This window comes from Gopherus evgoodei, chromosome 10 (assembly GCF_007399415.2).
Source record: "Gopherus evgoodei ecotype Sinaloan lineage chromosome 10, rGopEvg1_v1.p, whole genome shotgun sequence".
Classification (NCBI taxonomy): Eukaryota; Metazoa; Chordata; order Testudines; family Testudinidae; genus Gopherus; species Gopherus evgoodei.
The window spans coordinates 22856407-22884024 of NC_044331.1; the positions used below are offsets into that span (position 1 = coordinate 22856407).

Genomic DNA, 27618 nt, shown 5'->3' on the forward strand with positions numbered 1-27618 from the left:
ACTGAATGGGTCGCTATTAGAGACAGGCTCGATTTGCCCTTTGGGCAAAGCCCCCTGTGCCGTGGGCGGAAGGGAGCAGGGAGGGAGCCCCTGACATACCCATGCGGGAGAGCCCCGTGCACTGACCCAGGGCCAACCAGCAAAAGCCACAGCCCCGAAGGCGAACGGCCCCACGGCTCTGGGTTACGAGGCTGGGCCGGGGCCCAAGCTCCCTGCAGCGCCGGCCAAGCTGGGGACGCTGCGGAGCAGCAGCCGGTGATTAGATCAACCCCTGTAACAAGTTTAGGCAGAGCGCGGAGCCTCCGCCCCCGACGCACCCCCGCGGGGCCCGCCTGCCTCGCGCCTCCCTCGCAGCCAATGGCACGGAGCGAGGCGGCTGCATGTGGCGGCGCTGACCCAGCACCCCGGCTGGGAGGAGACAGGAGTGGAGCCGCCCGCGCTCCCTCGCTCACTCCGCTCTCCCCGGCGCCGGGCTGCACTTCTCCGCACGGCGGCGAGCCCAGGGCTGCACGCGGCGCCCCTCGGAGCCCCGGCGCGCGGCCGGCTGCACCATGGACTCGGACTCCGCAGAGCTGAGCGAAGGGGAGCTGCTCGCGCCAGCAGGTAGGGAGGGCGGCTGCCGGCGGGGCTCGCTGCGCTGCCTGGACCCGGCTCCAGCCCGGAGAGCGAGTGGGGGTTGGGGGTTCCTGTCACTTTACACGGTTTACAGCAACTTCAAGGGCAGGACAGAGCTGCGGGGGACTTGGAGCAGGGGAGGCTTCTGCAGAGGGAGGCGGGAGCTTTAGAGATCCCTGTGTGTGCAGGGGGTCCTGGAGCAATCTCCTCCCTCGAGGGACTAAGCCAGCACCTGCCCCGTGCTGCACGCTGGGGCATTCGTTCCAAATGCAGCGCAGGAAGTAACTAGCCCCACGTGAGCCAGGGTGGGTAATGGAATCAGACAGGTCAGGCTGGAAGGAGCCGCCAAAGGTCGAGTCCAACCCCCTGCACTGAGGCAGGAACAAGTGAACTTAGATCATCCCCAGCAGGTGGCTGACCACTCTGCTCTTAAAAACCTCCAAGGCTGGGCATTCCCCAATTGCCCTGGGAAGCTTATGCCAGAGTTTAACTTGAGAAAGGCTTTCCCAATATCTCACCCCATCTCCTTTGCTGCAGCTTAAGCAGATTACTTCTTTTCCTACTTTCAGCAGAGAACAATGGGTCAGTATCCTCTATAACAACCCTTAACATGTTGGAAGACTTGTCAGGTTCCTCCTCAGTCTTTTTCTCTCTCAAGAAGACTAAACATGCGCATTAGTTTTCTAAAACCTCTATCACTTTTGTTGCTGTCCTCTCTGGACTCCCTCCAATTTGTCCACATCTTTCCGAATTGGAAGTGGACACAGTACTCCAGCTGAGGCCTGAGTGTCAACTAGAGCCAGACAATTGCCTCCCATACAATGCTCTTGTTAATACAACCCATACTAGCCTTTTTCACAACTACATTACATTGACAACTCATATTTGATTTGTGATCCACTATCACCCCAGATTCTTTTCAGCAGTACTGAAATAATAGCTAGCCCTTCTTCATTTTGTAGTTGCACATTTGGTTTTCCATTCTAAGTGAAATACTTTGCACGTGTCTTTATTCATAAGTCCTCCACTGGGGCAGCAGCAGTGGGTTAGCAGGATCCAAGAGAGGATAAATGCTGCCAAAGACAGAGAAGTCACCCTAGCTGCCCCCTTGCACCTTTCCATTCCACTGTAATTTCAGGGACAGCAAAAGCAATAACTCCCCATTTTGTTGTCTGAAGAAGTAAGAAACTAGAATACAAGGCATTCAGCCAGATTCTGCTCCCTGTTACACCCGGGCAGTTGAAGTCAAACCTGGTTCCTCTAGGGCAGTGGTTCTCAAACTTATGTACTGGTGACCCCTTTCACATAGCAAGCCTCTGAGTGTGACCCCTACCCTTATAAATTGAAAACACTTTTTGATATATGCAACACCATTATAAATGCTGGATGCAAAGCAGGGTTTGGGGTGGAGCCTGACATCTTTCGACCCCCCATGTAATAACCTCACGACCTCCTGAGGGGTCTCAACCCCCAGTTTGAAAAGCCCTGCTCTTGTGTAACAGTGTGATTTGGCTTAGAGCATTAAATTCGGCCATGGTGTGACACACTGAACATAGCAGAGCTTGCCCGGGGACAAATCTGGTCCATTGTGCTTTATATCCAGGGGCTGCAATTTTTTTTCTTTTTATCCAGAACTACAAGTATTTGGAAGGGAAGACTTCTCCCCTCAAGCCCAGACATGCAAAATCCTTAGGCTTTTATTTTTAGAGTGTCTTAACTTGTGACTGTCACAAAAAAACATAAAACAGCTGCTTTCTGGTGGCTGGAGTTTGCATAGTTTTTAGGTAAGACTGAAAACCACTGATGGAAAAACACTTTCCTCTGCCATCCCCAGCCGACCCACATCCCTAAGTAGTGAGCAAAATAAATGAGTAATGGTTGACTTGTCTAGTAATTGAAGGATGCCCAGCACAGGAAGTGAATAAAGACAGTTCCCTGTAATGCTGGATTTTACATTACTTTACAGTAGTGCTAGCTGCCAGCACATAGTTTTCCAATTTCAGTCCAAAGGGAAGAGTTGTACAATAGAAAGGTCCCCCATCCCCATGCATATCTTCAGGTTTTAACTTCATACAGTCACTGGTTGGTAACCCTGACGCCAACAAAGCTGTCTACTATAGTGTCTTATAATGACAGACTTTCTTACGTATGACAGCAGATGCATGATTTCTGAATCTAGTCACAGGAAGGGCCTGATTCATCTGACTTATGTTGGTGTAAATCAGGAGTAGCTCCTTTGAGTCAGTGTACGTCCACCAGCAAAAATATGTAAGCGAGATCAGAATCATGCCCATGTTTATTGTCTGATTTATTTTGTGATTAGAGTAGACAGAGATGGAAAAGCTCTATTATGAAACATTACAAAGCCTTCTCCTTTGAGAATGCCTGTCTACAGAAAGTGCCACTCACAATTCAAACACCCTTTTTCACAGAATATAAGGGTTGGGAGGGACCTCAGGAGGTCATCTAGTCCAACCCCCTGCTCAAAGCATTCCCAAGCCTTTTCCAATCACCATCTCTCCTCCAAAAATAACCTAGCCCAAGCAGAGTTCCAATTCCTGTAAAGGGAAAAGTCCATTAAAGACTTTGCTATTGATTTTAATGAAAGATACTCAGATACTATAGCGATGGGTGACAGTATAGAACTCTTGGACAGATAGGTCCCATCTGGTGAAGCCTCCTAACAGTATAGGCTTGTTTCTTATAGATTATTTTTTACTTTTGGCCAGCCTAGTTTTACAATGAAGTAGATCTGCAGGTAATGTCCTGATGCATATTTTATCATTTGTTTAATAGCTTTGTAATAGACAAATGTCAGGCTGTACATCTATTCCCTTGCCTCCTGCATTAAGGGAGTGCCCTCATGTGTTTTATATTCAGGGTGATATACCATTAAAATATATAATTTCTTCTAAATGATCACATCTTACTCAATGTTTTGAGTTACAAAGGAAAGTCAGTATTAGAGACAAGCTGCTTTAAGACAGCTCTTACCAACAATTTGTGGAGATTGTTTATTTTTTTTAAAATGGTTTAGAGATTGCCCTAAACACTGTTTTTCTCACAGCCTGCTAATTTTCAGCTGTTAACGCTGAGCACTTTAAACCTCCCTTTTATCCATGCTGTTTTTCCTTCTTGTACAAAATCAAAAAAATCTGGTATCCTCAGTCATACAGGGCAGCAGAATTAAACAGGTAGTAGGTACGGTAATTCTTCAAAGGAAAAGCACTATAATGCTCTTCCTGCCCTCTGCCTAAAGGAATTGTTTTACTAGCTATTCCTTATTTGTTTGGATCCACATATGCTCTGAGAAAGCACTGTGTTGTTGGATTTTTTTTTTTGTCTTTTTCACCTACTATTCCATATGTACAGTGCAGTGTGTGTGTGTGTGTGTGTGTGTGTGTGTGTGTGTTTGATAATCATACTCTCAGTTACTACCACAGGCATAGAAATCTAGGGAGTTGCTTATTTCATAACCAGAGGAAAGAGAGGCTGGGGAGGAATTCGTCAGTGCAGTACCCCGTGGCAGTGGCCAGAGGTATTCTGCCTGCAGAGTGTAGCAGCAGAATGCCACCAGGATAGCCAGGAGATGCACACTCAGGGTGATGTCCTGGTTCTATTGAAGCCAATGGGAGTTTTGCCGTTGACTTCAGTGAGGCTTGGATTTCACTCTCAGAAATACCACATACACTTTTTAGATGTCCAGCATGCACTCCCTTCAGCACCAATCCTAGCTCGTGTATAGGGCGGCAGGGCCCTGGTCACTCACGGACACTTAGATTGTAATCACTTTGGGCAGGGTCTGTCTTTTTACGTGTTAGTACAGTGCCTCGCACAGGGGGTCTTGGTCTATTACTAGGGCTCCTAGGTGCTTCTGCAATGTAAATACAAACCACCACCACCCCTGGAAGGATTGTAATACCTCCAGCAGTGCTAGTCTGCCCTCCTCCGCTTGCATTCAGGGAGTACAAACCGTGGCATTCTGACAGCCTGCTGCCCAGGTGCTGAAAGGATAAGAGAGTCCCTTATACACCTTCGATGGTCCAGCTGGAGTCCAATCCCTATGTTCCAGGAGTCTTGTTTCCTTCAATAGCCAGTTAAAGCTGAGTCTACAAGAGGAGCAGAAGTATTTTTTCCATGTTTATGAACATACTGTGGCATGTGTATATTGTACGCAAAAAGCTCCTTGTATTCAATAATGTGGGATAAATATTAGTTATACTTGAAAAATCATCATCTCCATACTAGACTATCCAGCCATCCAAGACTTGGCATTCATCGCAGCCTCTGTCTCATCCCTCCCTGCTTTGTACTCAAGCTAAATATTGTAAGATAAATATATTTGACTATAGTATCTGGACAGACTTGTCCCACAGTAGAAGTGCTAGACATGTCTTCATTCTTTTCAACACACACATTGTATAACCCAGTTTATTAAGGGGAAAAAAGTTGAAAATTTGGGATATAGCCAAAATGTGTAAGCAGCACATATCCTGTCCAGCTTCATTATTTTTACTATAGACTAGTCATGCTTACTCCATAAAATGTGATTGTCCTATGGAACCTTTTTCCCCCAAAAATTGAGCAAGTAATACTTAGAATATAACATAGCCAGAGAATAAGAGTGACAAACATCTAGGGATTATTTTAGAAAAAGTAATTTTCAGAAGCAGAATCAAGTTTTTTTAACTTTATACCAAAAAGATGCTGAAGAAATGAGGACTAGTTACCAGTGAAGGCCCTGATCCTGCAAAGTCTTCATTTTAGGCGTATGCGTAGTACCCTTGAAGTCCGTGAGCCTATTTAAAATCTATAAAGACTAAGCCACTGTGATAATCTGGTCCATTTTTCTGCAGAACACAGGCCATAGAATTTCAAGTTGCCCGCAGTAGTCATGGTATATAATTGGTGTTGTGGAGTGAGTGACTGAAAGAGAGGGCAGATCCTCATCTGCTATGCATTGGCTGGCTATCTCAATATACACCAATCTTCTACCACATTGGTTTTAAAACTTCTTACAAGCGCTTAGCTCAGAATGCAGACTGCTACTTTTTTACAGAGAAGTACTGCATTTATATTCTGATCATATGAGGACAAACGGCTGAATTACCTCTCTCTCCTGTAAAGCACTAAGGCCCCTCCTCCCCATTGAAAGTGTATTCTATCACAAGCCTGATTCTGGAGCCCTTTTTAGGTAGGGTGACCAGATGTCCCGTTTTTAAAGGGACAGTCCCATTTTTGGGACTTTTTCTTATATAGACACCTATTCCCCCCCCAATCCCATTTTTCACAGTTGCTATCTGGTAACCCTATTTTTAGGCCAAACACTCACAGTAATCAATGGGAATTTGGCCCACGCAGCTAGGCCCCATGTAGCGTTCTCAACTGGTGATGGGGTTTTATAGAACATTAACACTTAACAGTTTAGGATTTTGTATGCTGCCAGTGGACAAAGCAAGTATACACTGTGGCAAAATTCCTGGCCCTCTTGAAGTAAGTGAGAGTTCTGCTATTGACTTCAATGAATTAGGATTGTCCCCTGTCACTTCAGGCACAAAAAGCTTAATGCATATTAAAAATTGATACATTTTTTAAACTCTCCCATGGGAAATAAATATGCACTTAGTAAACAGCATCAGATTTTAAAATGATTCATTAATGTAAACAGGACTCTAAAAGCATGCATTATTTATTTGGAGCTGACCAGTTACGTTATTTAATTTGGACTGCGTAGTAAATCATTGTCCGCAAATCATTTATCATGTTAGATGAACTGCATACGCATTTGCGTGTGAGCAGTACAAGTCTGTTTTGTATTTTATCTTGATAATAAGTACAGTCAAAAGCCATTCTAGACGGAGCCAAGATACTTTTGTAAACAGACTTATTTAGAAACAGAAAGAGTAGTGTTATAAATAGTAATGTTAAAATATCCTGGGGCAAAGTTCTTCGAGACAAGAATTATGGAGGTTATGCAGTATTGAAACTGTATCTGCAACGTTTGCAACTACTTTTTGGAATGGCACAGTGATCATTTGTGGAATTTATGTGGACATAAAGGTTGCACTTTATCAGGGTGAAAACCTGGGAGTTTTTTTGCCTTTCTGTAACAGAGATCTGAATCAGCAAACTGGGAAGCATAATAGGGTCTAATCAGGAAGAATCTGGCAAGACATTTACACAACAAATAAACAGTATTCATAAACACTGGGGAGAGCAACTGACATGTTGCATAAAAGCCACTATGCATTACTTCATGGCTGCACTCACCAACAGCATACCCAACTACTTGGATAATGACAAAGGGCTCTGTTCACCCCTCTGCTGGAAGGCACAGAGAGGTTAACAAAGCTGGATGAAAAGTGACAGAGGTATGGAGTAAAGTGGAGTCGATGCAACACAGTCCTGCCTTTCCCTGGAAACCTGTGGAAGCCCCTCTGTGACCTAGGGTTGAGGACATAGTGTAAGCAGGGGGAAGGCCAGGGAGCAGGTGCTTTTTCTTGTAGCTATTGGATCCTGGGTCAAAACTGCCAGGAAACTGCAATGGCTTCATTTTAAGCATGTGAGCAATCCCTCTGAAGTCAGTGGGCCTACTCTTTGTAGATTTTTAAAGACCTAGTGATAATCTAGTTCATCCTTCTGCATAAAACAAGCCATAGAGGGGATGGTCCTTCCTGGACATAGGTTAGAATCTGCAAGATGATGCTCTGCTTACCACATTAATCCTTGGAATCTACAGTGTTTGTAGACCACAACTCTTTCCCCCATCCAAGTGGCCACTATTCCCTATTCACTGAGAACTCCAAGTCGTGGAGTGTGGTTGGTTGCCGTGATGGAAGAGTCAGTCAGACCTCAAACGTGCTGTTACTGTACCTTAGCAATTGCTGTATCACATGACCTTTTGTTACTGTGCTGTAGTGTTGGTCCCTCAAGTGGATGGTTTGCTGCAGATTGGAATTTAGGGCTTAATTTTATGAACATTCAATAGAAAACAATGTACTATTCTCAGGCACTTCTCGTACCTGCTGGCAGATCAGAAGTGAATTCTCTTACCTCAGCGTCTCTCACTGTTCTATTAACTGGCTTATCACACAGTCTTGGTTCTTCAGCCTCATTCTGCCTTGGTCTTCCATGCAGTGCATGGACAGTTGCTGTGCAACACTGATTATGATATCAGTGATACTACCTCTCATAACTGATAATGAAGTCCTTCTTCGCTGCACAGTCAGTGCGCTATTCTTCCTTCCTTTGCATCAAGAAGATACGGGGAGCTGATTTCAATTGTTTGCTTCCTGTAGCTACACTTAAAGATTCAATGATGTTTCATATAACAACACAAAATGCCCTACAGTTCCAGGTGGACACAGTCTTCTCCACTTCTGTCATGTGTTGCATTGCAGCAAGCTGTTCAACCACCATTGTGTTTCACTTCAGAGGTGAATGTTTATTCCACCCAGGGTTGTGTGAGATTTTGTTATTGTGTGTATAACACTGAGCTCCTCTGTTGGAAGTTCCTGTAGAAGTGAAATTTACAGGGCTTCTGTTTTTCAGAGTTTATTAATTTAATTTGCCAGGGATTAGTTTTAGCAATTTGAGTTTTAAGTAGATGTCCAAAAACTCAGTTTTGTGGGTTTTTCTTTTTATTTGTATATACTGTTTGTTACATATATTCATTACTCATTTCAGCAGTTTATACCGTAATGAGAAATTTCTTTATGTTTCCCTGTGCGCTTTAATGTAGTGCTGTTTCTAACAGCACTACATTAAAATGCACTAGGCAACCTTTAAAGCACACCAACAGGTCTACACAGACCAATTAATGCACAACACTTCAGTGTGCTTTAGAAGTCATACACCTGTTGTCCAAATTGCTGCTCTGGGTAGACAAGCTGCTAGAGCCAAGTAACCATTTCTGGTGTTTCCAGTGCTTTTAATTTGTTTTGTATTGGGGGTATTTTATAGGTTAAACCTAAAGTCAGAAGCTCTACTTCTGTGCCATAATAATCTGCTAAATAAGGACTCAAGTAAAATCCTGGAAGAAGATTATTTATTCACTTAAATGCCACAGGACTCTTTGCTGCTTTTACAGATCCAGACTAGGCACTTATCTGCATCTACAGGCACCTAAATATCTTTTAAAATATGGCCATTAGTTCTTGGACTAACCACTGTTGGTTAGGCTTTTCAGACTCTGCATTGTGACCTAAAAAGGAGACTCCACCCCATCCTCCCCCCCAATAACTACACCTTATCTCTGTCAAAAAAAATGCTAGTGATCCAGTATAGCTAACCTATGTATGAGTGTACGCTGTCCATCTTTTCTCCTCTTAACATGTACTTGTTTTTAAGAACGTTGATATGTCAATCATTACAGCTTAGTTTCAGGTATCATCCTCTTAAGAAGGATTTTGGCATTATCGGGACAGACATGGCTGAGATTTCTCTTACTGGACCACTAGAAGGAGATCAGTCTATTTATCCAAATACAATTGCCACTAACGTTCCTTCTCAGGGCACTGATCTTATAAAGATCACCAAGTAGATGGAAAGCCAGGAACAAAACAGATTCATAAGATAGATGAATACCAGTACCCACCAAAATTTCAAACTTCTGCCATTAAATTTTGGATCAAGTGAGGTGTCTGAAGGTTGAGAGCAGCTCCAGCAGTCAGTTGTTGATCTGCTGGTATTCATTTATCCTCCAGACCAGTGTACCTTCTGCTGTTCTCCAAGGAGGTTGAGGGAGAGACTGGTTTTCTTTTTAACTATATACAATTGTTAAATTCAGCAAGCTGTAAAAGAAAATTGCACTGATTTTGGTTGGTGCAAGTGGTTTAAAGTTCATTTAAAAGAAGGGTAGTAAAAGAAAGTAAAAGACCAGATTGTGGCCTTAGAAACCAATGTCACTTTAGGGTCGATACTGCAGATAAAACACCATTGCAGGGCAGTGGCTGGAGACATTCTGCCTCCAGTGAATAGGGGCAGGTAGAATTCTACAAAATGAAAACATGAGGGTTGTCAACACCTGTTAAAAGAAGAACAGCATATGATCCTCCCACCTTTGAGGATGCTGAAAGGGAGGGCAGGACTAGGGCTATGACTCTGCCCTTCTTCTTGGGTGTCTAAGGCCACTGATGCTGCTGAGTCCCTTGCAGCTTGCTCTCAGGATTGTTGTAGCCAAAATTTTGGCTACCACCTCTCGCCTTTACCTCCTTCCATTACTCAGCTGCGCAGGAGTAACTGGAAAGCTTCTTTGCTGCATTTCCACCTTTCATATCTCCAAAGTCCACACTCTCCCTTTCTGCATTACTAACACCAGGATCAGCTCTCATCTTAATTATTTTAACTTTTCCCCTCACTGCCTCTCACTCAAGGCTAATATCTTGCTACTGAAGCCATCTCTTCCTGGTGCTCTGCCCCCGTCACACCCTTCCTTCTGGAAATTCCCTCATTGACAAGCCACCTCTTCCTAGTGAATCACCTCATCTTTGTTTCTCAGGCCCTGCATAATCTCCCCCCACCCCCCCATCTGTGTCATTTCCACACACAATTCTTCCTGCATTCTTCCCAGTTATCTCTCCTTTGTTTCTCTCCTCCCATTCTCGGCTTCATCCTTCTGCTATTGAGACAGGGAGTGGGTCTGTCAATAGTTTATATTTCATGACGGTAGAAAATTAAGAGGAAAAAATCATATTCCCTTTGTCGTCAGCAGAGAGAGAAATTGGGTGTTCTCAGCAGGTTGATGCTATTTCACCCCTATAACAATGGGCAATGGACTTGGTTAGCAAAGATGTGTAAAGAAGAGAGATCAAGTGGGATTCTGAAATTCTGAATGTGCAGACAGGTAGATATGGGAACCTGCCAGAGAATGAGACAGACAGCACACCTGAGCAAGTAATGGTGTGGAGAAACATGAGTGTAACCTAATCTTAATATGATAATCAATACTAAACGCTTGGACTTCAGCAGCAGATCAGGTGAGTGAGATACACGTATATGGCTCTGAACACAGCAGAATGAGGCTGTCAGACTGACCAACGGAGGTCAGAGAAAGGAAAATTTACAGAACTAGAAAGCAATTCCCTTCTCAGTAGAGAGGCTAAGGGTTGCCTGCCTCTGTGGGCTTTGGCAGAATATTCATATGAATTACATTATGAAGACAGTTTGAGTAGCATTCTCTCTCCAATTTTAGAGCATCTTTTAAAGAGTTTGTTGTGTGGCATTTCACACAGACTGGCCCCAAAGAGAGCAATGTTCTTCAGCCTCTGAGGAGAAGGAGCAAAGGCAAGAGGTATCTGGAGCCAAAACCCTTAAATCAGTCTCTGGACAAGGGCAGCCTCTTCCAGTGACGTGTGTTGCAGAGGTCTAGCACATGCACATGTATGAGAAGACACCTATGGACCCAAGAGAAGGAGATGTGAGTTGGTGGAGGTGTGAGCAAAAGTGAGTTGCAACCTTTTCTCTGTCCTCATCCAAGAGCTCTCTCCTTCAGATACCATCTTAAACCCAGTTATTCAGGAAATCCCTCCTTCTCCCCCCTTCTCATTGCTGTCTTGTGTGATTTGGTCTTGCCTGAATGAGATAAAGTTGGATTTACAGAACGTACAGGAAACATGTAAATTTACATGTAACTTCAGGGAATATCACTTTATACTGTAAGTGGTTAATGATTGTTGCTCTTACGCAGAGTGCAGTGTGTTTGCTTTGCACAGCTCGCCTAGGCACAAATTCCCTTAGCACAGTCCTAGAGGGGTACAAGTGATCTGTAGCAGCTGGATTTCTTTTAATACCATCATTCCATTTCCTTATTTTATCAGAAACAAATGGAATTAGATTTTCTTGCAATTACCATAAATCAGCAGTGAGGTGGTGGAAAGGCACAACAATTATACCTCGGCCGCCTGCACATTGACATACAGAAGCATCACTTGACCTGCAAAATAACCATATGAGGCAACCATAACTATGCAAGGTTTATTGATTATACCCCAGCACGTGCTGGGGCCTGAGACAGCATTTCTATAAATATGGTTACATTTTCCTGTAGCCACATTTGATGTAAATCCATATCGGATATGTGCCATTATAATAAACTGGTAATTGTGGGATAATTTATTTTTCATGCTTCTGAGAAAGAGAGGTAAGAGGTGGTTATGCTTCTTACTGGTGAATATAATTTAGGACTGCTATGCTTATTTAGATCATCCCTGGCAACAATGCAAGCACATTCTCTGCTGTACTGACCATCTGGTTATGTAAAAAGAGATTGAAAAGTTGCTTGAGAATAAAATTCTTAGACACTAAAGTAGTTTTATAGCAATATTTTGTCCAGTTAATCAGGTGTTTTTTATAATATTTACAGGAAGCTTTGATTATGAAGTTGAATGTTACAGGCTTCCAGTCTAATGCAGTGAATATTTTTTTAAATGATATTAAAGTCTATAAGCAAAGACATACCAGGAAAGGAGTTTATTTTATAAGAGCACATATAACCACATAACTGTTCACATAACAAAAAGAGACAATAGTTTACAGAATACAAGCTATTAGCTTTTTGGCTCATGTACGTAATTCCATTAGCAGCTGCTTCTCATTACCTTTAATGGGAGACACACATGTACACCAACAGAACAGATCTTGTAAATCATTTTACACATTTCAAAACAAATCTGAAAGCCTAACTTTCAAATTGCTGGGACAGATTCTGTCCTGTATCTCCTGAGAGGCACAGCTGTGGGACAAAGGGAAAGGCAACTCCAAGTCATCTTTGTGCCACCTTGATTCTGGGTTGCTGTCAGGGCCAGAACAGCTCTTGGCATAAATTTGAGCAGTCCCCCGGCCTGCCTCCCCACAACTGTTTATGGACAGCACCACAGCCTAGAGAGCCTGCAGCCCAGGAGCAGAATGGGTTACATATAGCAGTCCTATGCTGCTTCTGTGCTAGGGGAATTCCCCCTAACCTTTTGCAGCTTCATTCCAGCTCCTGAAGCTGTATATATGGACTGAGGTGGGAGTCAGAATAGGCACCACTGGCTTTACTAACATATTTTTTCAGTATTTATAAATTAATGTGAAATTGACTTAGAGACACACGCATACACACCTGTTCCACACAAAAAAACAAAGTTAGTGTTAATGCAGCTTTCACTTTGAAATCCGGATCTCAAAAGGTAAAAAGCAAGATTTTGCGAGAAGTCACACACTCCAGAGCTGAGTCTGAAAGTTTCTTCCTCTGCCTCCTTCTGCTTATGTCATAATGTACAGAATAAAAAGGAATCACATTATGCGAGAACATTCTCCTGTGCACAAAGGGGAATTAGACACCAGGCACTACATTTACTGCAAGACTGATCTAACTGGTTCAGGGAGGACCACCCAGAGAAATGATGATCTGACTCTGCAGTGCCACAGATTGTACACCACTCACCCCTTCCTGCGGCCAGTGTAGCAGCAGAAAAGTTGACAGCTACACTGCAGCTGGAAGTGAGCCACCTAGCCCATGTAGACAGGCTTGCACTAGCTTGGCTCGAACTATCATGCTAAAAATAGCTGTGTGGCTGTTGCGGCACCAGTGTAGGTTTGGACTAGCCACTCGGGGAGAGTGAGTACAAGCCTCTGCTGGTGCACTAATATCCACACCGCTATTTTTAGGACACTAGCTCAAGTTGCGCTAATATGGGCCCGTTAACCTGGGCTGGAGGGCTTGCTCCCAGCTGCAGTGTAGCTATAGCCACGTGGCAGTTTTCTGATATTCCAAGAGGCAAACGTTGGATTAAAGAGGTGCACAGATCTCAGTTACAATATCAAAGGGATGAACAGTAGATTGGCCAAGCTGTACATTAGGAAAGTAGATAGATCCTCTTTAAAGCCCAGAGTTAATATAAATACTGAATTGCTGGTATGGGACTAGGAGATAGGGAAATCTTGCAAAAGTTTGCTTAATGATGCAAAATTAAGTGTGTGTGTCGATGGTCCCCTCTGACCTTAAAAGTATGAGTCTCTGAGATGGTCAGGAGAGCTGAGTTCTAATCCCACCATTGCCACTAACCTGCTGTGTGACCTTGAGCAATTCATTTCAACTCTGTTTCCCATCCCACCTTTTGTCTGCCTTGTCTATTTATATTTTAAGCTCTTTGGGGACAGGAACTGCAAGTGTTTTTGCAGTGCCTAACGCAAGGGGCCCCAATCCCAGTTGTTATATAAATAAATAGAAAGTAAGACTAATGCAATGCATTGGGAGAAGGATAGTAATTGTAAAACTCATCAATACAGTTACTATAATATATCAGTCATGAAAACTTCACAATAGCCAAAAGCCAAGGAGCAATTTCATATTTGATACTTGCTCTTAAACACCAAGGATATACATCCTTTCTGTGCTGGCTGGAGCAAGGGAAGTAAGGGCAATAAATTGCTCAAAGGAGATTAATTAGTTTTCATACAGCAATCTTAACCACACTTGACATCTTAAAACAAAATGATTAGATAATTCTTTGACAAGCCACGCAAAGAAATGCTACAAGGAATGATATAGGAAATTCCTATTTTCCCTTTTTAAAAAAGCAGCTCAAGAGAAATCAGCAACATATTTCCATCCTTCTATTTGCTTCTGATTCAGATTGTCTAGCTATGTGGCAGAAGGCATGTTTGGAATAAAAATAGAATCCACAAATTGAAACTGTAGGTTTTTTTAAACGCACAGTTCTTGTACTGAACTAGAGAGAGAAGCCCTTTCACTGAAGGATAAGTTACCAGAACAAAATATTTGCCACTGTTAGCATGTTCACGACCATTAGCGTGTTTTCTAATGTAATGAGGATCTTCCAGGTTTACTCCCTGCAAGTTAGAGATGGGCTTAAACAGTAAAGATCAAGTCTAGATCTGAACTCTGCAAAATTCAGTGACTGTAATTGGATGCAGGGTTTTGGTCTGGGCCCATCTATACTGTTGGGTTGTTGTATACTCTGCTGCTCAAGATGAAGAATCTCTAACATAGCTGAGTTAAACAGCCTGGAAGCCAGTAGGCCAACTCACCAGTCAGTGTATCTAAAACCCTCCCAACAGCATGCATATATTTCAGTCCCTTTTCTTCAGGGCTTGAGTTTTAGTTCTCCCAAATAGATAACAGTTTAATGTAAATTCTATAAGCCATGTGCCGTCCCTTGACCCAGGGTCTTCTGCCAGAGTATCTACTCCATGCAGGTCTCACTCCCCAAACCCTTCTGCCTGGGAGTTAAGGAGAGTCTTTCTGCCTCCTTTTGCTAAGGTTTTCCTCCAGCAACTGTCGTTTTATCCTACAGGATTGTACTTACAAGCCAAACCTCAGGCCGCCCTTTATACTCTGGCAGGTCACCCAGCTTCCATCAGCTGATCCCAGGATTTACTCCCTTCATCTAGAGAACTGGGCTGAGCCTGACACAAGGTGCATCTGAGCCACATCCCCATTAGAGAGCTCAGCCTGTGCACAGCCCTTCATTAACAGAGATGAAACAATGTTTGGCCTGTAGCAACACAAGAGTAGAATTACCTGCTATACAGCCTACTCAGGGGATATGCTGGTCATACCTCTCAGTCTGAAGAGGCAGTACTCAGACTACTACAATTACAATTATTACCAACCCCGAGCATTCAAAAAAATAAATCAGGAGATTGGGATTCCTGCTATTTGCCTTCTGGTTCGAGCCTTTAGGGAACTCGGGTCATATTTTCAAGCTTCTCATGAGGGCTTAAATTAATGAAAATTGAGATTCTCTCATAATCACTTGTTTCTATGAACTGGGGTTTTAAATATGAGTTAGCAACACTGCCTAGGAATTCAGTTTAAAGGACTTAGGGGTTTTTTGGTACCGTTAGCTTTCCTGAACTTTACATTAAATTTCACTTATTCTGCCAAGCCTCTAGGGTACAGCTTGGCCCTGGGGTATTTAGAGGCCTGCAAGCATTGAGGTACTAGGGTTACATAACATGTCTGAAACTTTCCAGTATCTCCATCTTGATTGCCAAAACATTTCAAGGAATAACCTTGCAATGTCAAGCATGTTGTAGCATCTTTCAGGTAACTAAAAGTTTAAATAGGGTGCTCAGCAACCATACATCAGAAATAAGAAGGGGATTACACCTGAGAAAAGCTCTCAATTCTTTCCATTGTATTTTCATTGTTTAAGCAAAGACATCCTTGTCATACTTCAGTCTGCATTCTTGGATGAAATCCTCAGCATGTTAAACTCTTTGGGGTAGCGATTGTCTTTTTGTTCTGTGTTTGTACGTGCTAGCTATGATCTATGACTGTACCACAATACAAATAAAATATAGCCTGTTTTCTTTGCAGGCGTAGAATCAGGAATGTATTCCTCTCCTCTCTGTGGTTGCCAACCCTCCAGGATTGTCCTGGTATCTCCAGGAATTAGAGATTAATCTTTAATGAAAGATTGTCTTGTGATGAAACCTCCAGGAATACATCCGACCAAATTTGGCAACCCTACTCCCCTCGAGTATGGACGTTTTTAGCTATTATTAGCTCATTCCTCATATGTTACAAGTCATATGTTAAATGGCTGTGTTAATTCTTTTAGTTCTGCCTTTAATTTTTTCTCTTCACTTGGAGTGAAGTTCAAAGAAGCTTCACATGGGACTTAAGCAGTATGCAGTCCTTCTGCTGGCCCTCTGACAGAGGTGAATTTAATTGATGGAGTATATAGTAGTAAACATGTGAGGAAGTGCTTCAATCTTGTCTTCAAATTGCTCATTTTCTGCAACATCTAGGTAACATTACAAGATAAGAAACGAGGGTTGGAACTTGATAAGATACAAGACAGATAGAGACCTGAACTGTTTTCATGGAAGAGTCAGCTGGCTGTTTGTCATCGTTTGGGTGTTGAAGACCAACACAGACTGCTCCTGAATGGAGCTGAACAGGGGTTACATTTCGATAAGGATGATGAAACTGAAAAAAGCTCACATCAAACTCAATGTTCTGCTCACTGCTTCAATAAAGTTTGTCAATGCAATGTTTGATCTTGTTGAATCTGAAGAAGCCAATTTCTGAAACCTACTTTTTGAAATGAGCACAAATCCATTTTAAGTTATTACTGAACAGTTACTTTTTCCTTGGAAGAATTCTCTTGTCACTTGTTTCCTGCTACTTCTTACAATTTTAGACCCATCAACTTAGAAAAACACACACAAATATTTGGCGATTAAACACTCATTTGCAGGAGGGGCACGGATCAAAGCATCATGGTGCCAAGCAGTGTACAGACACACAGCGCACGCACACACACAAAAGCAGCCACACAGCCCCTGCCCCAATGAGCTCAATCTATTTTATGACATGATGCAACATGAGGATGTGTTGGAAAGGGAAGAGGAACTCATAATAAAGCAAGTAAGTTACCATATATTACATGCAATCTTGTATAAAAGAATCACACTCCAGACACTGGACAGTAGCCATTTCTGGATAGGACATGGCAATCACTCTGCACCAGGAACATTAAATAGCAGTCTTCAAGAAGGGAGATTAAGAACTCCTCTAACTGAACTAGAGAGAATTTTTAGGGAGTTAGAATGTAGTTATTTAAATAGGGACATCACCTCTAAATTGACATCCCTGATCTGGTGAAAACCCATTATGGAATCTTTTAATGACCATGAGCATTTAGCATTTTGAAACAGAACATCTCTAGGAAACAGTAATTCTAACACCATGCTCGGTCACAGATGTTTAAAGGGAAGAGTGCCACCTTTTCAATCATCACTGCTGAAGGCTGCCTTGGAGGTCTGTCATTAACAAAGACTTCATTGCCTTTTGAGAATACACCTTATATGGAAACATGAGAACCACCTTTTGTGTCCAAAGGCAGAGAGTTTTTATGAGAGCAGCCAGTGTTCCTTCTGCAGTTTCAACTTGAACATGTGCTCTTGCAGCTGCAATTAAATTGGGTCTGCAAGTTCTCTTATTGCACCAATACTTATTTGTGGGTGCAAATTGCATCTGCAAAAATGGAAGGTGTGTTTCAGCTCCTTTAAAAAAATATCCCTAAACAAACTATGATTGAGCCCACAGTATGTTGCATCTTCTAGTGGGAACAAAAAGTAGAATTAAAGGAATAGCATGCAGATTTAATGGGCAGTAGATACACAATTTGGCAAACCTGAAAATATCACTTTCTACTTTAAAAACATATGTTTCACTGATTTTCCTCAACAATGAAAATAATGCCATATATGGCAGGAGTAAAATCATACAAAAGTAGGACTGTTCTGAACGTGACTCAAACTAGACTAAACAGTCTCTCTCAAGAATCTGAACTGACTTGTAACATGAAGAGGAACATTGAAACCTATAAACTACAAGGAAGATTACTGTCCTTTCATAGGGTTATGGCTTTCCCCTGGATTATTTTTCTAAGCAGACTGAAATTCCTTGGAGTATAGGAAAGGGAAGACTCCTTCTGTGGGAAGAGTAGGAGAAGTGCTTTGATGGTCCTTCCGTTACTTAATGGAAGGGAACACTGAGCTTGTAACCAGATATACCAAAGGAGCTTCAGCAGGTCAGAGATCCAATTACTTATATCAGATTTTAGCACTCAGAGACCATGGGGAGTAGCGGAGGATAGAAAATTTACAGGCACTGAGAGAAAATGATTGCTACTGTATCTCTCAGTCAGCCTTGTATAGGTTCAAAGGAGGACATGCATGTGGTTGGCCAGATTGGGGAGCACCCAATATTTATTCTTCAAGTGAGATGGGTTGGGGTGCCACTTGGGAAAGATTAGCTCAGAACAAAGGGCGTGTAACTTTTATTTACCCACAAATCAGCCACTGTGGGTGGTGAGGTTAGCAGTTCAAGACACAAAGGTTTGGTTTATCAGGGTTTATCCTGCACAAGGAAAGTAGGATCAAGCCCACACAGGGCTGCCCAGAGTGGGAGGTGGGGGTGGGCAAGTGGGGCAATTTGCCCCAGGCTCCGCAGGGGTCCCCACAGGAATGGCTGAGGCTCCCTCCCCGGCCCCAGTCAGACCCCGTCTCCACCCCTCTCCCGGAGCATCCCTGGAGAGTGAGGCAGCCTGGCTCTGTGGTGGTGGGGTCTCTGGGGGATGGTGAGGGGACAAGGAGCAGGATGGGTCAGGGATTCTGAGGGGGGTGGGGATTGGATAGGGGGCAGGGCCAGGCTGTTTGGGAGGCACAGCCTTCCCTACCGTAAAGCTCATTCAGCAGTTTGAGGCTTGCAGAAGAGCCAAGCTGTTATCTTCTCCATTAGGGCTATCATCCCTTTCACATCTCAAATGCCAAATTATAGTCTAAATTTAATTTCAGTGCCACAGGGAGATTCATGTCAGGGAGGGTAGCTTCATTTAAAATTAGCCACAGGGGAAGGGATCACATGAGAAGAGCAATATCCTACACCACTTACCTCCTTCCCAACCCTACCAAGAGAGACCTCCCTTCCCCTGCATTCACTGAGGCTTCAGAGAGGTTAATTCAGTGGTTCTCAAACTTTTATACTAGTGACCCCTTTCACATAGCAAACCTCTGAGTGCGACCCCCCTACTCCCTTATAAATTTAAAACATTTTTTTATATATTTAATACTATTATAAATGCTGGAGGCAAAGCAGGGTTTGAGGTAGAGGCTGACAGCTCACGACCCCCAGTAATAACCTCGTGACCCCGTGAGGGGTCCTGACCCCCAATTTGAGACCTCCCTGGGTTAATTTAATTTTAGCACCCTGTGTCCATTCACATGCATGTGCTATTTTGAGCATTTCAGTTTTCACAACATAGGCTCATCCCGGATTCTGAAACAAGCTCAAATGCTGAGTTCGTGGAGTATGTACGTAAGCTATACTAAAGACAAACCCACAGTAACTGTCTCCAGTTTGCAAGGGACCCCATGGAGCCAGTCTCTAGGAAACAGATAAATGCATGGAGGTTAAGTCCATTAATGGCTATTAGCCAGGATGGGTAAGGAATGGTGTTTCTAGCCTCTGTTTGTCAGAGGGTGGAGATGGATGGCAGGAGAGAGATCATTTATTCATTACCTGTTAGGTTTACTCCCTCCGGGGCACTTGGCATTGGCCATTGTCAGTAGACAGGATACTGGGCTGGATGGACATTTGCTTTGACCCAGTATGGCTGTTATGTTCTAAGCTAAATGAACCCAAAGTTATGGAGACAGATATGAGTCAAGGAAGCCAGCAGTGTATCAGAAACCTGGAAAAATCTCTGACTGGATGGGCTCAGGCGTTTGGTCACAAGCTGAGGTGGTTCAAAAGTTTTGAGTTTTTTTTTAGGCAGATTTTTTTTTTTTGTTTCTTTAAACAATCAACACAGCAAGCAGCAAATATTTGGCCACACACTTCTGAAACCCCAAACTATATTCAGGTTTTGGCAGACTAATTTCAGCTTTTCAATTAAAAAAAGCTCAACAGATTTTGAAGGAAAGCAGACATTGTCTGTGATTTTTTTCTGCTTTTTAAAAACCCCTAGTTTTCGATCTAGAAAAAGTTTTGATGGAAAATATTTGTCCAGTCCTTTTAATGAGCTTTAGTGCCTTTTAGCACTAACTGATGCTGAGAACCAGTGATACCTTGTAAAGATTTTTTCTCAAAACTGGTTTTGTGCCAAGATGCAGAAAGTTTATTTTTCCCAGGGCCGCCCGTGGGTGCAGAGCAAGTGGGGCAATTTGCACCAGGCCCCGCAGGGGCCCCCATGAGAATATAGCATTGTATAGTATTGCAATTTTTTTATGGAAGGGGCCCCCAAAATTGCTTTGCCCCAGGCCCCCTGAATCCCCTGGGCGGCCCTGAGGTTAGACCAAGACCATTGGAAAAAAACGGGAGTTAAACCCACATATCATGAAGAAAAACTGGTGCGCAAAATAACTGGCACTGATGCTCACACAGCCTGGACAGCCCATATCTGGCAATAGAATGAAATTCAGTTGTAGGTGTTAAAGAGGTTAAGTGTTCATAAAACCTCTTGAAACTACCACCACCACTACGCCTTGAACATCTCAGCAGGAAGCAATATGAATTTAAAATACATCTCCAAGAAGAATTCAACTAATGAAGACTCATTCCAGTTAACTCCACTTCTCTATGCCCTGTAAATTTGTTTACATTGGTCAGCCCCACTCGCTTCCTCTATTCTTGCTAGAAACAAAGTTCCTCCTGTGATTTGAGCATTAAGGTCAATGGGAGTTTTGTGTGCTCAAAAAAAAAGAAAAAAACAAAAAAACATAGGATTAGTTCAGGTGTTTCCAAGTCTCTAGCTAAAGATTCCCAGAGCCCTGCATTCAGTTACAAGAGACAAGAGAGATTTGTAGAAGTTGCCAAATTCAGCCATTTTGCTTGGTGATTTCTCAGTCCATCCTTGTAAATGAAACTAATTCCATTTATTTTTAACCTCTGCTATGCCAGTGCATAATGTGCTGCAGGAAGAGGAACCGTCCCTCACTGCCCCTGGCCCCCACTGACCCCTTTTGGCACCACTTTGACAAGATTCAGAAATGCAATAGCTAAGTAAAATTCTTTTGTTTTTAAGTAGATTCAGGTTTGTTTTCTGAACCTGTTAGTGAATTTCTGACCATATTAAAAGGTGAGACGTAAATTAAAGGAATATTTCAGTCTGATAATAGCACAGATTTCTGCTCTGTAAGAAGCCTGGAGCAAAACAAAAATCTAATCATGGTTAATATTCAACTCAGACTTTTTAATCAGTTTCTACATACTTGAATACATTTATAGGAATGCTCTTGCCTTCTCACTGGGTATTGTAAAATGCTCTTGGGAGCTGTTTGGGCAATACAGAGTAATATGAACCATAGTTGAGCAGTTCTTTGACTTGGCCAAAGAATGGAGGAATTTTTTCAATACTGAAAAGAGATAGGCAAAGGCCTTCGACTTTGCTGTTTGGGAGGTTTTTTGTCAGGTTCAAAAGTTCCCAGCATAGCTAAGAAGGCTCTCATGCGTCGCTTTCCCCTAAACAAAAACAGTTTTTAAAAAAGTGAGAGACCTTTCTCTGCTCCAAGATAAAAAACGAAATCCAGAGTTTTAACTATGTGATGTCACATCTGAGTGGCAATTGCATAGCGAGGTGCAAAGTGATTTTGTGAGCTTTGGCGGAGTTTGTTGAAATTTTGGTTGTTAGAATGTTATTGTAAACTGCCTTGAAAAAATGACTTATTTTTGGAATCCGGTGACATAGTGTCACCTCTACTAAAGTATTAAAATATTGTAACTAACTATAAGCATCTTCAAATGACAAAGTATTTCAGGAGCTCAAAAGAGCAATAAAGAAAATATAGTCCACTAAGTTAGCCACAGGATTTTTTAAAATTACATTTAAACTTTCTACTATTAATAAAATGTAAAGTATTTTCAAGAGTTCTTTGCATACTTTACACTGAAGCAATATGCCTTTACAATGAAACAATTGCAACCTTTATTCAGGCAAGCCTTCTGGTCAAAAATCCTGCTCCAGGGGATTGGGTGCCATATGTATATGTTGTTTTGGGAGCTGGAGGCAGGATTGTGTTTTTCCAACATTTTAGAAGGAGATTTTCAGATCCACAATTGGCACTTGGGTACCTAATCAGTTCTGTGGGAATTAAGTGCCTAACTGCCATTTGTGGCTTTGAAAAATCTCTCCCTTACAACCTAAAGATTTAAGATGTAGTTTTGAAGTGGGCAAGTAGAAAGAAACTGAAAATAATTGACTAGCTAGCCAACAAATAAACCTAGGAATAAGATTCCCCTCAGTGTCTGAAATACTGTTATTCGGGTTTCTCTTTCACAGTCTCCAACTTACCTCTCATGGTTGCTAGGAAACCACAGCATTTATAGTACTGTAATCATTTCCATCCATTCTGAGATGTAGTTAATTAGCTCATGTGTGAAGTTTGGTTCATAAGAGAAGAAACAGAATAAAGTTTATATTTAACTGTCTTGTATTGCACATTTTAAAAAATAGGAGGATTTATGCTAGGTCAGTCCAGTGGCAAGAGAGCTTTCTGAAAGGATCATTTTTTGTTTGCGTGTACTGTGTAATACTTGGATAGGATCTACAGGAGAATCAGAGAATGCTGAGTAGTTCTGCCCCTAAATGTGACATCCCATCCTGCTGCAAACACTAATGAAAGTTCTCCACTTGAGTCTGAATTCTGGCAGCCACAATGAGAGAAATCAATGTGATCAGGGGAAAATAATGAGTATTATTTTAGAGGGAAGAGCCCTGCTTTCTGACTCCCTTTCCTCACATCTCCTTTGGCACATAGGGTTACCAGTCTGCCAACAGAATGGTCTATCTTTGAGTGGATGGACTACAAATCAGGGATCAGTTCTATGAAGAGGGGAAGACAGCAGGGAAGAGGGTTACAGTTTGGAGGGAGCAGAAGGAAAGATGAGAAGCTGAGACGTAAAGGAGGCTGCTGCTGCTGCTCTTTTTTTGATAATCACCCCTGAAAAGAAAAAAATCCACTAAAACTGATTTGTGAATAAAAAAGGTTTGGGGTATATAAATATACAGTGGAACCTCAGAGTTATGAACTGACCGGTCAACCACTCACCTCATTTGGAACCAGAAGTATATAGTCAGGCAGTAGCAGAGACCAAAAAAGCAAATACAATACAGTACCGTGTTAAATGTTAACTACTAAAAAAAAAAATGAAGGAAAAGTTTAAAAAAAAAATTGACATGGTAAGGAAACGGTTTGTGCTTGTTTCATTTAAAGTAAGAGGGTTAACAGCAGCATTTATTTCTCTTCTATATAGTACAGTTTCAAAGCTGTATTAAGTCAACGTTCAGTTGTAAACTTTTGAAAGACCCATAACATTTTTTTCAGAGTTAAGAACATTTCAGAGTTATGAACAACCTCCATTCCTGAGGTGTTTGTAACTGAGGTTCTACTGTATTAGTATATTAACAGGCACTTGCTATCCCTCATTTACATGCACAAGGTTCAATATTATGGTTTTTATGGAAATAACCACTGGCCTTATTTGCTGGGAAGCTCTCGAATTAGTGTAGCTTAGAAGAAAGAGTTTTGTATTTTATTTCCAGATACACATGACAATCTGATATTATGTTAGGAAAGAAATTTGAGTCCACTCCAAATACAACCACATGCTATAGGAAGCTCATAACTGGTCTGTCAATACCTTTCTAGTGTTGTAGCAGTGTTGGTCCCTGGGTTTGAGAGAGACAAAGTGGATGAGGTAATATCTTGTATTGGACCTACTTCTGTTGGTGAAAGAGACAAGCTCTTGGTTTTAAAACACGATGTAGACATGCCCTGAGACTACACAAGTTATGTTTTGGATATTCAGTAAACAAGACTTTGTATTCTGTTTCTCAGTGTAATATTCTATGAAGTTCAGAAACTTCTTATGCTACATGGGCAAGGTCCTGTGAGGTAAGGAATAGCTGCAACTCCCACTGAAATATTACAGTAGCCACCAGAGGCACCAATTGACATCAGGGCCCCCACTGTGCTCGGCATTATACAAACAAACAGCAAGGCAGTCATTGCCTCAAAGTACTTACAAAGTCAATTAGACAAAGCATGAAGGAAAGGAAGTATTATCCCTACTTTACAGATGGCAAGTTGAGGCACGGAGAAATTAAGGGATTTATCCAGGATCACATGGGAAAACTATGGCAGAGTTGGGAATTGAATCTAGATCCCCTTTTTTAAACAAGGTACAAGCTGGAAGTGTTTAATTTGCTTCTAAGCCAGACATCAGTTGACATGAGACTGAGTCTGTTCCCATAAAGATAAATGGTAAAGTTAATGGGTTCCATTATGAGGTTTTGGCCACCATCAATATCTTTGCAAGTTCTGTTTCTCTTTCATTTTGTCATAGTTTTGGCACATCTGTAAGCAGCGTTAGCACTCTTTCACTTGAATTGCTATGGAATTTGCAAGCCTCGCTACAGTAGAAGGCGTTCCATATGTCATACTAAACAAGGTAAGCACAAACTAGTGTGCAAACAGAGGGAAAAAATAACAGAAATAAATGAGGAAGCCTACATCAGCATGTTACTTTAGAGTTACCAGCTGAACAGCACTTCAGAATATTTTGCTTCCAAATACTGGTATATGTATTTTTATCTATACATACACGTACATTATTTGCTCTTATTACTGTCTGCATAATTTCACACATTTACTCATGAACAAATCACATTTCACTTCTGTAGCTATGCTCTTGCCCCCCATTGTCTGTGTAAATTTGCTTGCAGAGCTTTGTATCTTCCTATTTGTTTTTTGCTTCATATCTGTACATACTACAGTACACTGAGATCCTCTGTAATTCCTACTTTCCCCAAAGATGTTGGTTTCTCTTACTTTCATACGAAGATCCTCATTTCCATCCTGGTTGCCATTTGCTACGTCTCCCTTTCTGTAATAAACTGCTCAATCTTGAAGACATCTTCACAACAATCCCTTATAGTGTGTTATGGTAATTTCCTTATAGCTTTGCGTTCAAGACTTCTGAACACAGCAAGAGAGCTATTTAGACAGCAAGGGTGATTAGACAGAGCCGGTGGTGTTGGAATGAGGGCTTTGGATGCATCTTGGTGGAATGACTGAAGGGGACTCTTGGCTTTTCCCATGAGTGCTCAACTCCAGCCAGCACCACTCAGATTCCAATAGGGACCTAAGCAAATAGTAGGAGTTGCAGCATGCAGAAGGAACATGACCACCACCTACTGTTCACAGAAAAGATATCAGAAGAGTGGGTTGTGTCAGGGGATGAAGGGGCTGTGTCTGGAAGAACATTAAGCGCTGGTTGCACAAAGAATCAGTATGTGAATGAACGTGTCATATTTTTAAGGGTGCCCAGTCTCCCAGGACTCCTCTGGGCACAGCAACTCCCAGAACTCATGTGGTGGGGAAGGCACAGTAGGAAAGGTAATGCCCCAGGCTGTAGTATGATTTCTTGGGCATCTGTGTGTGTGCTAGATAGGGGTAAAGTGTGTGTGTGGTCCCCTCCCCCAATCCACCCTGCTTTGCTAACTCTTGCCTCCACCTAGCTAGGATGTAGGATTTGGGGGTTTTAGGACATAATATACTGCTTGAAGGGAACGGTTTTAATTAGGACATCAATTTTCAATTGTTTAAAAAAAAATCTGTAAAAGGACAAGTAGTTCTTATTCTAAGTACTTCACCAGCTGAGAAACCTACATTGTACGAGTTATCTGAAACCCAACTCTGTTCTAATAGTTGAAGATTATTTTTGATATCAGCTGGGGAAAACGTTGCTATAGCTCCATTTTATTTTCCAAATAAGGAATCATGACAGAAGGTATGACCCTCATATCACTAATCTAATAAGCACCTCCGTTATGTACTACATAGAGACAGTCATGTTCAGGAAATGACTGGCAACTCAATATAAACAGTGCTGCCTGGGTTAGATCTATATTCAGTTAGCTGGTGTTATTTCCCTAGCGGTGGTTATTAACTTATGCAGTGCCATCATTCGGGGTTAGGATGGTTTATCAAGCTGGATATTTTCTACAGTCAAAAACTTCAGTATTTTTGTGTGCAACATACTCTAAAAGCTTTTAAAGTTTGCTAACATTTTCTGAGTGTTTATAATTACCAGTCCCTAGAAATCTGTGTGTGTGTGTGTGTGTGTGTATATATATATATAGAGAGAGAGAGAGAGAGCTTTTTCCATTGACAGAATGAGATACTCAGAAGTTACGACTCATTATCTCTTAGCTCTCTACTTTTCTTCCTCTTTATAATGATGTAAAGACTGATATATCTTCTAGGAAATCAATGACTATTTCATTTTACTACTGATTGGGATGTCAAAAAGCTTTTAGATGTATTGTAAATAAACAATTTGAGATAGGCCACCAGATTGGCTGCAACCCAGAAGAGAAATGCAATTGCAGCTTAGGAGCAGATCAGTGCTATTATGGAAACAAGCCCAACAAGTCAGCGGTTGTCATGGGGCTAGAGAAGGTTAAAGCACAAGATTGAATGCAGCTGCAGGAAGAAAGTAAAATTCACACCAGTGCAGTGGGCATGGATAAGATCCCATTGACTTTATTGGGCTTTGGTGGGGCTTTACACTGAATTCAAGTGATGCATAATGCCTTGTTCATATTCTCTGCGTTTAGATGAATTTCATGCATGGGGCATAAAGATATGAATACATTAGATATTATGGGATGAAAAACCATCCCTGAGCAAGGAGCTCAGGAAGGGTCTGATGCACAGCCAAAGTCCCAATTAACTGGTAAGGGTTTATGAGGGACGTAAGCAGTATGAAGGGCTTTGCATGACTCCTTCTCACAGTGTAGTGAGTGTCACTCATAGTGAATAGTTTTGACTAAATCATAAAGATTTTAAATTCTGGCATGAAATGACTATTCCCTATTGTTCTCAGTTGGTAGTGAGAGTTCTGTGAAGGCTCCCTGGCCCTCTGCAGTGAAGAGAGCTGTAGGAAGCATGGCATTGAGTCAATTTGTGCAATCACGAAGGTTTGGTTTTTTAATGCCAAATGCTTCATGATACAAAAAGGTGTGTTTTAATGGGCTATTGCCCTTTGATCTGCCACGGGAGTGCAATGAAGCATTGTAGCATTCTGTGAGGCTCCTGGGTTCTTGCTGCTAATCTTCAAATATGGTGCAGCATTTCACCATGAGGATTTAATTCCCTCTAGTATATTTTGAGTTTGTGGTTTCGGGGACTGATGTTGGAGGTAATGAGCAACATAAATTAAGCCATACGCTGTGGCTCACCAATGTCTTTCATTAGATTAACTCTCAGCCTCATTCAGGGGCCAGGATTGTTATACTGTAGCACTGACACACTCACCCCTTCTCCTCTTTATTAGAAGACATCTCTTACCATACCATGGCTTGGGTCAGCTGCTACAGACATGTAGTCTGTACTCCCCACACTCACTAGGAATAGCCACAGCTTCTATCTACGCATACATAGGGTGACCAGATGTCCTGTTTTTAAAGGGACAGTCCT

General features: G+C 42.1%; 1 protein-coding gene across 5 annotated transcripts in view; it reads left to right on the plus strand.

The window, feature by feature from the left end:
* The first annotated feature begins 399 nt into the window (after positions 1-399).
* The window catches only part of TNFAIP8L3 (TNF alpha induced protein 8 like 3), a 60969-nt gene continuing 33750 nt past the window's right edge, over positions 400-27618 (plus strand). The window contains exons 1-3 of one of the 5 annotated variants that reach the window (XM_030578806.1): positions 516-603; positions 10848-11058; positions 15944-16999. Coding sequence is in view for 1 of the 5 variants with exons in the window: in XM_030578804.1 (XP_030434664.1) it covers positions 552-603 (52 nt within the window). In the remaining 4 variants the exon portion in view is untranslated. Of the gene's footprint in view, positions 604-10847; positions 11059-15943; positions 17000-24536; positions 24587-27618 lie in introns of those variants that run through there. The other 4 variants (XM_030578808.1, XM_030578807.1, XM_030578804.1 and 1 more) reach the window with 4 other exon arrangements.